Below are 16,934 nucleotides of genomic sequence, written 5' to 3'. Positions count from 1 at the left end.
AATTTAAATTTCATCCAAACTTTGCCCATCTTATTATTTCTTCCAAACTTAGTTCAAATTCAAAGATGGGGAATATCGGATCCTTCTGGAACCTCCACACAGGGGCTAGGTCTAAATGCGGCTATAGTTCATTATCGAACCTTACGTTATAATATCGTATTTCGCTATCCTCCGCAGGGGAACAAATCAGATAACTATTTTAATATAAAAAGGGGGTTATATGGAGACTACACCAAAAAGGGGGCGAATATTAATAATTTTTGGTAGGGAGATTTGTTACTATATACAACTACAAAATACTAAATTGCAGCAAATTTGGTTAAAAAACGCGCTCAAGAACCCTAAAATACCGAAAATTGGGGGTACCCTTATATGGGGGCTATCCGAAAAAATTGACCTATATTCATAATTTTTTGTGGGGAGATTTGGTAGCTATTAAGGACTCAAGATACTAAATTACAGCCAATTCGGTGAAAAAATCCGGTCAAAACCCCCCAAACACTGGAAATTGGGAGGTACCCTTATATGGGGGCTAAAAGTGGACCTATATATAATTTTTAGTGGGGAAATTTGGTACCCAGCAAGAAACCCATGTACCAAATTTCAGCGAATTCGGTTGAATCCGGCGCTCAAGAACCCTAAATACCGAAAATTGGGGGGTACCGTTATATGGGGGTACCAGAAAAAATTTAACTATATTTATAATTTTTAGTAGGGAGATTTGCTTCCCAATAGGAGCTCAAAGTATTAAATTTCAGCGAATTCGGTTGAAAAACACGCTCAGGAACCTCAAAACACCGAAAATTGGGGGGTACCCTTATATGGGAGCTATGCCTAAACGTGGACCGATATATCCCATCTTCGAACTTGACCTGCCTGCAGACAAAAAACAACTTTATGCAAAAATTCAGCACCCTATCTCAATTCCTTCAGAAGATAGCGTGATTACAACAGACGGACGGACAGACGGACGGACATGGCTAGATCGTCTTAGAGTTTTACCCTGATCAAGAATATTTCGATGTGTTACAAACGGAATGACAAAATTAATATACCCTCCATACTATGGTGGAGGGTATAAAAACTTCCTTCGAGTTTTATTTAAAAAATGTGCTATTATTTCTAGAAATCCCTGGAACAGTCCTTATTTGATCGCAAAACATCGATTATGCAAAAATCTTTCTATGTTTGTCATTATTGTTGTTGTTGTCGTTGTCTCTTTCAAAACGATTTTTATAATTTAATTTATTTGCCATCAGCAACGTAGTTGACATGTCGTTTCATTCATTCATGCCTCGAGCATATCGCTGGAATCTCTATAAACGGTAATAATCTTTAGATCGGTTTGACAAGCATTTTAATGAGTACAAGCCTCCATCCTCCTCCTCCCCCGTCCGATACTGATGGTGGCATTGGCATCATCAATGAATGAATATGAATGGCAAAATTCTCCTACGAAAAACCATTTTCCGAACAATGATGATAGCGATGAAGACATATCGCCTAAGGGGGGATCCCAAAGAGGTTATGAGCAGATGTAAATCAATGACAATTACAAGACAATTGAAAGTGATGGTATGTGGTGGTGTTGTTGTTGTTCTTGTATTTTATTTTAGCTATAAATTATCGAAGTTTTTTTGCATACAAATTTTGCCACATACCTTTGTTCCTCTATTGTTTTTATTTTGGCGGAATTTTTTACAGGCAGGCAATGGAGCTGGAACTGGTGCAAGTGCTAATTTCGGTACTGAAGGTAATGGCTGTGCTGGTGGTACGGGGGCAACATGAGCCACCGGCTCCACCGAGAAGGAGAAGAAACCGTACCACAGCATTAAAACCATTATGAGGATCGGCATTGTAGTCAACAGTACGATTGGTACCATCCGGATCAACAACAGAATAACTGCCCTTTACCACATCACCGTGGCGTGTTTTGTGTTGACTTTTCAAGTCAACGGTGTAGCCGTCTTGTATATAGTAACCGAATCTGTATTTCGGTGCTGGATCATAGGGTTCAGGGGGGCGGCCGGTTTGGGGTGCTGAACATATATAATAAATGTTTAAGTAGGCAACTAACAGATCTAAACTTCCCATGTGATACATGTGATCCCGGTCCTGAATATGGTCCGTAGTGTAATGACCCATAGTGTAATGGTTCTGGGTATGGCGCTACAACGTCACACTCATAAAGGGCCAGAAATTCTGCCACAAAGAGTATCTGAAAAAAGAATGATGTAGAATATTTACGTTGGGCGCCAAATTTGAAGCAAAGCTCGCGAAATTTCTATATTTTTCCTATAAAGACTCCCTGTTTTCAACTGGTCTATAAAAACTTCATAATCCCTGAGCTTTAGTTTGTCTATAAACTGATCATCAATCATTTATAAAAACTACTAGAACTTCAGATCGTCCATTCAAACTCCCTGAGCTTCAGCTCATCCATAAAGACTCTCTGAGCTCCACCTCGCCTATAAGGGCTCCTTGAACTTCATCTCATCTATATATACTACCCGAGCTTCAGCTCGTTTTTATATACCGCTTGAGCTTCAGCTCATCTATAAAAACTACTCGAGCTTCATCTGAGCTATAACGACTCTCAGAGCTTCACCTGAGCTATAAAGGCTCCCTGAAGTTCAACTGGTCTATAATGACTCCCTGAGCTTCAGCTTGTCCATAAAGAATCTCTGAGCTTCAGCTCGTCTGTAATGACTCTCGGAACTTCATATGAGCTATAAAAACTCCCGGGACTTCAGCTCGTCTATAAAGACTTCCTAAGCTTAGGTTGATATATACAATCTCCCAAAGCTTCATTTTCTATAAGGACTATCTGAGATCCAGGTGGTCTATAAAGACTCCCTGAGCTTCAGCTAGGTAGTCTACAAATATTCTCCTTTCCTATTCTTTGTTTCACTGTTCCCTCTGGCTGCCACCACACTCAATCCGTCTGTCTGTCCCTATGGTTTTCTTAAAGATTTGTTACTTAAATTAGCGCATTGTTTACCATTCCATTCTGCATCGAGCACCAAGTGGCCAAATGTCTAGTTTGGTAAATCGATTGTTAGTTAAGAAAATCAACAACTACAATAACAACAAAAATCATAATAGCTCCCTCTCCTCGCTATTAACCCATCCGCAAAGCGGGAAAATTGTTTAACTTCGTGTTGGTTATTGAGCTGCATGTGAAGCTGGCGACATTTAAACGAAAAACCCAACAACAACTACACCAACTTTGAAACTTCATTGAATCAAGCTTCTAAACGACCAACGCTGACTATAAAAGTTAAGAATTGTCAGGGCTTGAGCCTCAGTTAATTTTTAAAACTTTTTCGATTCATTTGTAAACGGATAGTGAGAGTGGCAATTGTTGCTGCTGTTTTAAATAAAAAATAATAAAAAAATCGAAGGATATCAAAGTTCGCTGTAACAGGCATAGCAATTTGTGAATTTGTGCGTACGATCGGCAAGAAGGTTGTAACATATCCTTGTGATATGTTAATGTTAAAGGTGTGTGTGTGTGAAATATATTAAAAATCGCAAGGGAGTCAATGAATCTTCTACTAAAATAAGAAGAAGAAGTCTTTGAATGTCCAGCAGTTTCCATAGAGTAATTGAAGGGATAATGAGACTCTATGGACGAACTGGAGCATCAAGGAGTTTTTAAAGACGATTTGAAGCTTAGGGAGTTTTTATGGACGTGCTTAATGGTCAGGGAGTCGGTATAGAAAAACGGAAGGACCAGGGAGCCTCTAAAGAAGAACTAAATGGTCGGGGAGTTCTTATAGTCTTTATAAAGGAGCTGAATAACTAGGGAATCTATAGAAGATGTGAAGTTCTAGGGGTTCTATATAGAAGAAAGTCGAGGGAGTATCTCTAAAAGTGCTGAAGGACAAGTGAGTCTCTGAGACGAAATGAGGAGCATGGAGATTCCATAGATGGGACCTTCAACTCATCTAGTCTACACAAACAATGAATGACCAAGGAGTCTATGTAGGCAAGCTGAAGAGTCAGGGTGTCTCTATAGACTAGCTGAAGGAAGTTTTTAAACCGATAGACTAGCTGGGGGGATATTATGTGCGAGCTGAAAGTCATGAGGGGAAGACTGGAGCTCAGGGAGCCTTTATAGGCGTTATGCAATTTAAGATAGTCAATATTGACCAGCTGATGATCAGGGAGTCAGGAGATGAATGTGTAAACCCTTATACACAACCTGAAGGACCAGTGTGAGGCTTTTAGAAGATCGCAGAAGTCTTTGAATCCCTCTAGAAGCGCTGAAACCATGTCATGGAGGTGTCGACGTAGGCGATAAAGGTTTTATAAATAAGGGTGCGGTCATTAGTCCGGAAATCTATATAATCAGCCTGCAGGGTTAAGCAGTTTTTCTAAATGAAGTCCAGAAAATTGAGTTAAATAGTGTCAGGTGTGTTAGCTGAGGCTCGGAGGATCTTTACATACCAGCTAAAGCCCCGGGAGTCTTTATAGAGGAGCTGAAGCCCAAGGAGTCTTTAAAAACAAAATTCGGAGAGACTTTAAAGATGAGCTGAAGTATAGAGAGTATTTTCAAAGGCCATGACATTTAGGGAGAATTTATAGACGAGATGAATGGTAGGGAGTCTTTATGGGCTAGCAGAAGCTCAGGGAGTCTCCACAGGCGAACTAAGGCTCAGGAAATCATTAAAGCGTGTTAAGCCCCAGGGAGTGTTCATAGACCAGCTGAAGGTCGGGGAGCCTTTAGAGGGATTTTTTTATGGACCAACTAAAGCTCTGGGAGTCTTTATCCACGAGCTGAAGCCCAGGAATTTTTATAGAGGAACTGAAACTCAGGGAGTTTTCATAGATGAACTGAAGTTCAGGAGTTGAACCTTAGGGTGTTTTTATATACCCGCTGAAGTTCAGGGAGCCTTTATAGACCAGCTTTTAGCAAAGAGTCTATATAGAAGTGTTGAAGCTAATGCTCAGGAATCTTTATAAACGAGTTAATGAGCCCTTATGGAAAAGCTAAAGGATTCGAGGAGACTTTTAGAAGATCGGAAAAGTCAGTGTATCTCTCTAGACGAGAGAGACGAAATTTTTATAGCAAACCTGAAGTTAGAAAGGTTATTATAGACCATCTGAGGGTCCAGGAGGTTTCATAGATGAACTTAGAGGCAGTTTTTTAGATGTCACAATTAATTGGCGACCATATTAGTGTTGTTAAGCATTCCAAGTTCCACGATATTTTAAAAAATTTAATTGCAAATATCCATCTATATTTTAAATTTGGCAACCAACGTAAAGCTTATCCTTCATTCTTATTTGTTATGGACAATTTGAGGGTTCTGCAGGTTTCATCGATAAACTAAGAGCTTTTAGAGTTTTCCAAGTTCCGTGACATTTTTTAAAAATTCATTGCAACTATCCATTTTTTAATTTGGCGCCCAACGTAAACATTCTCCATCATTCTTCTTTTTTAGATACTCTTTGTGGCAGCATTTCTGGTCCTATGTGAGTGTGGCGTTGTGGGGCCATACCCAGGACCATTACACTATGGGCCATTGCACTATGGATCATATCCGGGGCCAGGACCACATGTAGCACCTGGTAAGTTTAGATAAATGAGCTCTTTTAATTTCCCCCTTAAACTATTTATTTTATATATGTTTCAGCTCCCAAACCGGCCGCCCCTGAACCCTATGATCCAGCACCGAAATACAGTTTCGGTTATGATATACAAGATGGCTATACCGGTGACTTGAAAAGTCAACATGAAACTCGCCACGGTGATGTTGTAAAGGGCAGCTATTCTGTAGTTGATCCGGATGGTACCAAACGTACTGTAGATTATACTGCTGATCCTCATAATGGTTTTAATGCTGTGGTACGTAAAGAACCATTGGCGTATAAGGCTCATGCTCCAGTACCGGTTCCAGTTCCCGTGGAACCTGTGGCTCATGTTGCTCCCGTACCACCAGCACCACCATTACCTCCTGTACCCAAATTAGCACCAGCTCCTGCTCCAGCTCCAGCTCCATTGCCAGCTCTTTATCACGGTTATGCACCATATCCCGCCGATGGACCACATGGCTACGGACCGCATTATGGTGGTCCTCACTATGGTCCATATCATAAGTAGAAATGGGAAATGTAAAGAGAAATTGAAATTTGCTGATTAAGGCTTTGTGCGTACCAATTTTTTTTACGAATTTTTATTAGCGCTTTTTTCAAACAGCATACGGCGACTTCCCCCTAATTTTTTTAAATACATTTTTTATTATAATTTTTCTCACATTACCTATTGCAGTATCTTGTTAATGAATCTTTTCTGTGATTTAATTCTGCTGTAACTCTTGAGTGTATTTATTTTAATTTATTTAGTCTGTCTTCTGTTCTTCATATACTTTTTTCATCTTTAGTCTCCATTATTTTCATTTCCTTTTTATTTCGTGTTCTAATATTTGTTAAATACTGAAAGTATGGTTCATTCAGTCCAGTGTTAAGTTTTTTTTCATAATATGTATCCTCAATCCTATTCTTAATTTTATGCATCCTCTCTGTCCTTTATTCTTTATTTTTTTATATTTGTAATTTTATTTAATTATGATTTTTTTTTATAAATATGTATGTATTTTTTAAAAAAAGTAATTTTAAAATAAAGACAATGTGTGTGTTGTTGTTTTACAAAAAGTGAGGAATTTTTTTTGGAAAGGTGAATTAAAAATTAATAATTCGGGGACAAAAGCTCAGGGAGCCTTTAAGTAGAGCTGAAGGATAGGTATTCTTTATAGACGTGTTGAAACTTAGAAAGTTTTTATAAACGATATTGAGTTCGGAGAATCTTTTTTGACGAGTTGAAGGCCAGTGATTCCTTATGAACCAGTTTGTACTTGTTAAGATTTTATGGATCAAGTGGAACTCAAGAGGTCTCTGTATTCGAGTTGAAGCTTAGGAAGCTTAGCTAAGCTTAAACGATTTGAAAGACCGGTGATCGTTATGCTCCAAGTAAAGCCAGGCCAAACATTTTTGTAGAGGAGGATAGTTTATAGATGAGCTGAGCATTTATAGACGGGCTGAAGGGTCGTGGAGTTTTTATAGACGAGCTTAAGGATCAGGGAGTCTTAATAGAAGAACTCAAGGGTTTGGGAGTCTTAATTGATGCAAGTCTTGTCTGGTGTAGGTGAAACCAGGCCAAATTTTCGTAGATGCGAATAGTTTTATAGATGAGCTAAGTATTTATGGACGAGCTAAAGAATTAGGGCCAGATTGAACTCATTGGGACTTTTTGGATCAGGTGGAACTCAAGAAGTCTTTGTAGACGGGTCTTTATAAAAAAATGATGGACGCGAATAGTTTTATAAATGAGCTGAACCTTTATAGATAAGCAAAAGCTGAAGGTTCAGGGAGTCTTATGGTCGAGGTGAAGCCAGGCCAAAAAATGTTCGTAGATGCGGATGGTTTTATAGATAAGCTGACCCTTTATGGACGAGCTGATGGGTTTGGGAGTCTTCATAGAAAAGCCGAAACGTCAGAAAATCTCTATGTACGTGAAGATAGGTCAGACAATTTTTATAGAATATAATGAATGGCGAAGAAGTCTTTATAGATAAGCTTATAGACGGAATGATGGGTCAGAGGATCTTTATAGAATAGCTGAAGACTCAGGGAGTCCTTATAAATTAGGGAGAGCATATAAATGCCACGATCTGAATTTCAGGAATCTTGATGAGGCTCAGACAATCTTTATAGACGAGCTGAAGCTCAGGGAGTATTTATAGACGATCATAGGCCAGTGAGGCTTTGAAGGCGATCTGAAGATGAGGGTGTCTTTATAGACAATTGAAAGCCTGTGAGTCTTTGAAGACGACCTGAAATTTATGGAATACCAGGCTGAATACCAGGCTATCTTTATATACAAACTGATACTAAGGGAATTTTATAATCGACCTGGGAGGATAGGTAGTATTTATGGACAATCATAAGGTCAGTCAGTCTTTATAGGTGAGGTGAAGCTCAGGGAGCTTTTATAGAAGCGTTGATGCACAGGGACTCTTTATGGACGAGGTGAATCTCATGTAATGTTTGCAAACGAGCTGAATGCCAGTGAGTATTTATGTACGAGCTGAAAATCGGGGAATATATATTGACGAACTGAAGTTCAGGGGTCTTAAATAATGAACTAAACCCTAATAAGTATTCTTGGACGATATGAAGCTCAGCGAGTCTATTTATACGAGCTGAGGGTCAGGAATTCTATATGAACCAAATCGAAAGCAATGAAGACTCATTGTGGTGGAACTTTGAAGGTCTTCGAAGTCCAGAAAGTATTAATAGAGTTGAAAGATCAGTGTGTTTTAAGAGGCGGCAAATAATGTTCAAATTGCAATTTTAAAATTTGCCGACTTTGGAGGATATAGCAATAATTATAAAATAAAATGCCGATAATTCTTTTTCTTCCATAAGCCGAGTTTAAAAAACATTTCCAAGCGCATCTCATCCAATTTGAATGACCCTGTTCCGAGATGTTATCTTCTACTTGATCTTTCCATCGGATTCGTGACCATCCCCTTCTGTGTGAACAATCACTTGGCACGCTTTTATATGCCTTTTGAGCTGGGACATCCTCATCCATTCCCAGAACATATATCTTCTGGAGAATTTTTCTTTCAAACACTCTAAGAGCTGCCTCATCTGTTTGCGCAAGTACCCATGCTTCAGATCCATACAACAGCACGGGTAATATCAGCGTCTTGTAGAATGCGAGCTTGTCTGGCGAGAGGTGGCCTTGCTTTTGAGTTGCTTACTCATACCATTGTAGCATCTGTTGGCCAACACTATTCTCCTCCGGATTTAAAAGCTGATGTTATTAGTTTTGTTTAGAGCGGTACCGAGGTATATAAAATCGTTCACTACCTCGAAGCTGTAGTTTTCAAGTTCCACAGTTGGTCTGAGTCCAAGGGATGTCTTGCGCTTGGTCCTCTCGCCATTTAATGCCAGACCCACTTTGGCTGACTCCTTCTCAATTTGTTCAAAGGTGGATGATACCGCTCGCAATGATTGACCCATTATGTGGATGTCGTCGGCGTTTGCAAGTAACATATGCTGCTTTATTATTTTTTCGTCGATTGATTGCTATTCTGACCTTATCTTGGCTAGGTGGTATACACTCTATACCGTCATCTCTTATTAGTTCTGGGGTATCTTCTTCACCGCCACTATTTAATACCAGAAGCCTTTCAAAATGCTCCATCCAGATCCTCAACACGTTGTCTGCATCTGTGACCAGTTTTCCTTCTTAATCTCTACAGGTGTTTTACTTGTTGGTAAAATTTGTGGACTTCATTCTGATTCCTGTACATCTCGATTTGCTCACACTCACGTTTTTCTTGTTCTTTCTTCTTTTTTCTGAAAAAGTAGAGAGGAGAAACCTCTCTACTTTTCCCTCGATAATTCTCCATCTGCAGAGTTGCCCTATACGCTGCGTTTAGGGCATTATGACACTCCTGATCGTACCATGGGTTTCTTGATGGTGCTTTTTGTTACCCAAGTGTTGCAGTTTGAAGGGTGTTGGTAATTTTTTTGACATTGTGCTTCTATACTATTATCGGGACAAGGAGTAGTTTTGTCAAGCAAGTGGGTAAGTTGATCGGAGTAGGGTTATGCTACCTGCTGTGTTTGCAGCTTTTCGACGTCAAGTTTCCGTATTGTGTTAGATTGCATCTTTGCTGCTACATTAAGACGAGTGCGAACCTTGGCTGCTACAAGGTAGTGGTCCGAATCGATTTTTTGTTGCAGGCTGAGTTTTAACTCGGTTGAGCCAAAGATATTTTCCCTTACTATTTTTGCATTAAAATCTCCTAGCAGAATTTTAATGTCATGGTCAGGGCAGCGGTCATATGCTGTTTCTAGGCTCTCGTAAAAAATGTCTTTGGTCCGTTCATCTTTGTCATTCGTCGGAGCATGGGCGCAAATAAGACTGATGTTTTTATACGGATTATAGCAATTCGATCATCTACTTGAGTGAATCTGGAGGTCACAGCGGGGAGGTCAGTGTCCATAATTGAGATGAAAGAAGGACCAAGATAAGTCTGGGCTTAGTCATGTTAAAGTAAATCAAAACCTTTGCTTGGTACCTATCATCCCCTACATCACCGAAAATACCTTTATATATTATGTTTTTTTTTTTTCAAAAAAATTTGTCCCAATTTTCCATTACGCAGTGCCATAATTTATATTACGGTGCTATTATAATATATTTATTTCCAGAAATGTACAGAATTCAGAATTTGTATAAATGTGACGTACTCAACCAAAAAAGTGCGATCTTCAGCAAACTCCCACTGCTACTTATCAAATAATCTAAATTATATTTATAAAATAATTTCCTACAAACTTCCACTCACAAGACCATTGAACTCTTCGCTTGAATAAATATGGGGTTTGGGATCCAAACAAAAAATTTGGGTGCATTTTAAATTGTTATACAACTGGTTCCATTTAAATTATTATTCTCGTATCTTTAGTGAACTATAAAAAGTTAATCCTTATATAAAATATACAGATTTTTCATTGAGAAATCTGGCGTAATTACACCATTCCGAAACGTGCCTGACAAAATATATACATACAACATATTTTATTAGATATAATAACATGACTAAGCTAAAACAAATTACGTTTGAAAATTTTCTAATGCCGTCAGTAAAATATATTAAAAGAATTGTCCAAAAAAATTCCATAACAAATTGCGTTGCTAAAAAATTTTTAAAAAACATGCAGGATCTGAAGATTATGGATATTTAAAAAAGATAAAAGATAATAAACTTAAAAAATATATTTAAAAATCCAATCTCGTGATATTTCTTGAAAAATTGTTAAAACAATGGGTTATATATTGAACATTTTCTGGAAAACCATATTGCTCACCTTCCATGAACCTGGTATACCAAAATACAACACTTATGGTTGTTTTTCATTGATGGTTTATGTCTATGCTACAAACACGATCAATTGTTGTATGGATTAAACCTATAGGGACTGAATAATATACAATAATTTGTTCGAAAATTACCTATCACCTAAAAAATAATAAAATGCATTACATTTTCAGCGCATGAGAATAAATATTGGAATTTCAGACATTCTTAAAATGTCGTAAAATGTATTTGTCATTAATTTTTCAATTTTTATAATTAAAATTCCCATCCATAATACATTGGGGGTTAGTATGGGATGTATGGGAATTTATATCAATTATTTCGAACTTCAATGTGCCACTAGATTACACTGTTTATGTTTGCAGCGTAGATGCGAACCACCAGTGGTGGATTGTCGTTGCCAATCTGTGGTGGATACAAAAATCAAAAACATGTAATCGACTGTAAGTGTAATTTGTCATAGATGATTTATGTCCATGCTACAAATACCGTCAAAAATTTAATTGATTGTAAGTGTAATTCGTCACTGGTGGTATATGTCTATGCTACAAACACGGTCAGCGCTATCTAGCAGAATTTTAACATAAGCCATATATATATATATATATTTTAAATTAAATTAAATATTTTTCCCTATATAATAGTCCTTAATAAGAATGTGCTAATAAATCAATGTGGTGTATCACCCTTGAAAAAATATTTTAAAGGATCCTCGCTTTCTAAAGCCCTCGAAAAAATATGTTTGAAAAATCCAAAGAAAATAAAATACACTCTAAATTTTTTTTATAATATTTAACGATTTTGTATTTTTTATTGTATAAACGTTTTGTTGTTGTTTGTTTTTGTTTTTGCATTACATGATATATTAATATAGTAAATTTTGTTTATATGTATATTTATATTTTATATATGAATGATTATTTTGTGTTTTTTTATTTCATTAATATTATAATATATTTTATTTAATATTAATACTTTATAATAATATTATAATAATTATTAATATGTATAATATATTTATTTAGAATTTAATTATATAGATAGAGAGAGAGCGTTACATTAGTACTAATATTTAATGATGTTTGTTTATGGAGGATATGGTTATAAATATGTGTGGATTTATTTTATTTTGATAATTGTTTTTTTCTTTTAATTATAAAAAAATTCCCATTTAAAAATTAAAAAAAAAAAAATTAAGTGATAGGATTTTTTTAGAAAAACAGAATATTTTTTTAAATTATTTTTTTTAGTTATAGTATCTATCAGTGGTATCAAAAGATTTATGAGTGTGTATCATAATTGTGAGTTGTTTTTTCGTTTATTTTTTATATATAGAAAATAAATTACAGTTTTAGAGTTATAGGTACAAATTTATAAATATTATTTAGGAAATTAATAATAATTTTTTTTTTTAAATAAAAAATAGTTTTAGACACAACTCATGGGTTTTGTTGTTTGTTTTTTTTCCATTATAAATATATTTTTATTTTTTATAATTAGACATTTTTTTTTGTTTGGTTTTTAAAAATAAAGCCTTTTTAGGAGAGAGTTTTCATAATTTTGTTTTTTTTTTTCTTCTTCATTATTGATTTGAAAATTGTGTTTCGTTTTTTTCTTGGTTGTTATTTAGGTTGGTTCAATTTAAAAGCTACTTAAAATTGTATAGAGGTGGTGTTGAGAGTTTAGATTTAATTTATCTAAGTTTTGCTCAAATCTACAAAATGGGTTAATTTATTTTTTTTTGTATTTTATTTTTCTGTTTGAGAATTACCTTAAGTAATAAAGGTTTGTATTTTAAGTTGTATAAAGTTTAGAAGCTATTTTTTATTCTTTTTCTTGAGGTGTTGCAAAATAATAAAAAAAAAATAATATTTCGGGTTTGAAATGCAATGCTGTGGGTTAATTTAAATGCGGCAGAGAATGCAAGCCGAACTCTTTTACCCTGTGGCTTCTTTTGCTCAGACAATGAGTATTACTTGGAAAGAGAGAAAATACGAGAATTTGAGAGAATAGTAATCAAAGACTCTCACTATAATATTTATGGAATCTGGTGGAAAATTATTTGAATTTTATTTTATAGAATAGACCCTTCAAGGTCACTCACAAAGTGGTCTGGATCAAAAGCCACTGTGCGTACTTTGTATATAATCCGGATTTTGCTTGTTAATAAATCTTCTTGTATTTGACATTTTTATAGATGTAAGCCTTTGGAATATTATTTTTCTTATATAATATTTTTTTAATATTGTAATAATGCAAATTAAAGCTAATAATTAACAAAAAATACAAAACGTTTTTGTTTCTTAATTAATACTTAAAATAATTATTTTTCTTTAATTTCAATATTTTTTTATTTATATAAAAAATCGTTGTTAGAAGACTATGTTTAATAGTAAAAATTGTTCTCTTTTTTTGTTGTTGGGGGATATGTTTTAAGTTGCTGTTTAATTTATGGCAAATTTTCTATTGGCAGTTTGTGAACGGAATATAAAATTAAGATATTTATAATAAAAAATATTAAAGCAAATAGAAATATAAAATAAAATAATAAAACCGATTCGTAAAAAATTTTAAAATTTGTAAAATTATTTCTTTTTTTTGGTTTTTTTTTGTCTTAAATTAATTAACTATGGCAGATATGTTAAATTCTATAAATTTGATATATTTTCCCGGAATAATATGATGTTTTTCTTATTATTATTTTTCATTTACCAAAATTGTGTTTTGTTGTATGCTAAATTCGTATATTTTTATATTTTTCTATCTTGGGTGTTTTTCCTTAATAGTTTTTTTTCCAGTTAGATTTTTTGGTTAATATTTTATTTTTAATTTTTTTCTAATTTGTTTTTATTATATTAATTTGAATGTATCGTTTTTATATTGTCACAAAGTTTAGTTTGAAAAAATTGTATTTAAATTGTTTCTTGTTTTTGTTGATTTTGTTTTCATTTTTTTTTTGTGGTAAATATTTCGAATGTTATATGTGGGCTAATGTAGGTTATAAAAATGGTTCAATTGTGATATTTATGTATATATTCAGGATAGAAAGTTTACGGAAGAAAATCCGTAATTACAAAAAAAAAAAAAATAATAATAAATAAAATAAAAAAAAATATTTCTTTCCGAAATTTTGGAATATGACAAAAATTCTTCCTCATACTGGACAATTCATATCTAATTTGGATCGGAGTATATTAAACCAGTGACCGGAGCAGTATAGTCGGACGTGGCCGATCATATGACACCCTACCACTCAACTCTAAGATTCTGAGCCAGTCTAAAATTGAACGATACGTCCTATGATTCAATTTTTTTTATAACCATTTGACCCGCAAATATTGACCGATTTTGATCAAAAAAGACGTGGAAAAGGTAATAGACCTGTAAGTATTTTAGTATAACTCCCATATCACACCCACAAATCAGTATATTTTGTGTATCAATTTAAGCAACGTTCACCAAACTGGCGCCTGTGGGTGCTTTGGGAGAGTACCAAATTTTTTTTGATGTTGATCTTTTGTGTGCTGTGGGGAGATAGATCATTACAAAAAACATAAAAGGACATTGTTTATTGAAAATGTTTATACATGTGAGGTACAAATAAAAATCTTATATGAAATGACTTACATAAAGAGAACGCAGAAAACGAGCTTGTTGATGCATGCTTTCCCTGCAAACCAAACAAACAATGCACACAAACAACATCAAGTAAAACAACGGTATCACAAAACGATTTCGAGCGTATTTCACTCCCACTCGAAAACGAGCGAAGCACTTCCGCTCTTATTTGAGTGGCAGAGAAAAATAGAGTATACTCTATTTACTTTTTCTACTCACAGGAGTACTCCCGCTCGAATTCGAGTAAAGAGTGAAACTCGCTCGCATTTCGGAGCTCTGGTACCAATACAATCACAATTCTGTGTTCGAACTCAACATTATTCTCGACATCGAACATGTCGTATGCTTTGCAATGCTTTAACATATACGATCTGTACCGAGAGAGCGAAAATTACTCTCCCAACGGATCTATGTGTGTGCAACACAATCAGCAGTTTGCATATGTATTGTTGGTTAACCCTGATTGAAACGTCACCAACTATTTATACTAATACTATCAACTTTTCAGGACTATATCCTGTAGGACCAGCATACGCTATATAATGCAAATTTTGAGATTTTTCACACAAAATCTGGGACCTTTTTACCCGCTAAATATGAATCGATCTTCTTCAAAACAGTCATATTTATTTTTTGTCCAGATTCCCTTCTTCGTTTTAAATTTTGGTCCATTGGTAGATCCAATAGAGTAGTAGGTAGTAGATCCGATATTAATATATTACTTCAAAAACAACTGGGTTTTTGTGAGGCCGAACCCGGTCCTGGATGGAAAATTTTGTGACGATTGGTCCATAACTGTAGTCTGTATCCTGTTTACAAATTATAATGGACAGACACACATGTCTGGATCGACTCGGTTAGTCGAGATATAACGGTCGGTAAACAAAAAGGTGAATCTAGTGCCAATAATTTGCGGAGTGACAAACTTTTGGGGTCACACAAAGCTGAAATGGGGCCCTGATATAGAAATGTTTCTTTACTAGCATAGAGGATTATTCAGACAACCTAATTAAAACAGAATAGTATGATCGTTTTGTTTCTGGTGATCACGTTTGATACTATGATCAGTAAAAAAACGTAGATGGGTTTAAAGACCGCATTTGAAGGAATCAGCTACAAATTACCAACCGAATTGGCTGCAATTTGGCATTTTGAGTTCTCTGAGGAGAACTACACATATAAAGCTCCCACCACACTATATCAAATCACTTTAAAGCTTCTACAGCTTATTCTACTATAATTTGTCACTTCGTATACTCAGAAATGTATTGAAAATGTTCAGCATAGATCCATGGTTGCTATATTGTCCACAGATATCGGTCGCATCTCATTTTATATATTTTAGAGGAGTTCTGTATGAAAAAATTTTAGTATACTTTCAATTCCTGAAAAGTTGTAATAAAAAGTTACCATATTCGATTTATTGTGGTTTAGTAGATGATTATTTGGAACTCGATCAAAATCATATCAAATAATATATTAGTTCAAATTGCCGCTAGATGCCGTAGTTTGTATTTGTAGTGCAAATATGCACCATAATTAGTGGTTTGATAGATAAGTAAAGACTCAAACCAAAAAAGGTTAAATCGATGTCTAAGTTACAAACACGATGTAGCGACAATTGAACTACCATGTTATTTGAAACGATTTTGATCACCTACTGTGGTTCACAAAAAAAAAAAAAAAAAAAAAAAATAATAATAATAATAATAATAATGTGATCCTAGGGACTAATTTCAAAAGCCATGAAACATTTTTGAGAATTTCTTCAGTAAGACTTTAAGTTTAAAAGTATATAATTTTGATCCTGAAACTATTACTGAGCATCTCCTTAATTGAACCATTTTAATAATAATGATTTATTTGGTTAATAATTATATTTTAATATATGTATATTAACTTTTTCATTGTGGATATCACGTAAATAGACACTGAATATGATTAGATATTTTTGTTTTTTCTCTTGTTTTGGGTGGATTAAATATCAGGATTTTTGTTACTTTCAATAATTCGTTTATGTTTTACTATGAATGAGAGGGATTTATGATGAGCAAAAATGTGTATTATTTTTTTTTTTAATTTTTAAAAATATGTAGCTGTTTAATTTTAGTATTTCCTTGTAGATTTTATATTTACCAATACATTTGATATGATTTTTGTTTTTTGGGAATTCATTTAATTGTATTTATTTTTTAATAATTTTTTTTTTTAGATTTCTATAGTAGTAGAGTTGCTAGGTTGTATTTTTTCTAGTTTTTTGAAATTGGTATTTTATTTTATTTTTTTTGTATTTAATTATTGATTTAAGTAGAAAAAGGTGGTCCATTTAATGATCGTATTCGTCAGCGTATTGATTTGAGTTCACAATTTTTTGTTGTTGTATGTTTATTTTTTGAGGGAAAGGGAGAG

General features: G+C 34.5%; 1 protein-coding gene across 1 annotated transcript; it reads left to right on the top strand.

The window, feature by feature from the left end:
• Nucleotides 1-3,415: 3,415 nt before the first annotated feature.
• Nucleotides 3,416-6,109, top strand: LOC133329004 (larval cuticle protein A3A-like). The gene is made up of 3 exons (XM_061537503.1): nucleotides 3,416-3,504; nucleotides 5,451-5,577; nucleotides 5,643-6,109. Exons 1-3 carry the CDS (start codon nucleotides 3,490-3,492, stop codon nucleotides 6,107-6,109), a joined length of 609 nt encoding a protein of 202 aa, XP_061393487.1. The 5' UTR covers nucleotides 3,416-3,489.
• Nucleotides 6,110-16,934: the final 10,825 nt, after the last annotated feature.

Source organism: Musca vetustissima, unplaced genomic scaffold, assembly GCF_032173495.1.
Source record: "Musca vetustissima isolate MV318-11 ecotype Yass unplaced genomic scaffold, APGP_CSIRO_Mvet_v1 utg947598, whole genome shotgun sequence".
Classification (NCBI taxonomy): domain Eukaryota; kingdom Metazoa; phylum Arthropoda; class Insecta; order Diptera; family Muscidae; genus Musca; species Musca vetustissima.
The sequence above is the reverse complement of the archived record's forward strand: the minus strand, read 5'-3'. Positions and strand labels throughout refer to the sequence as shown.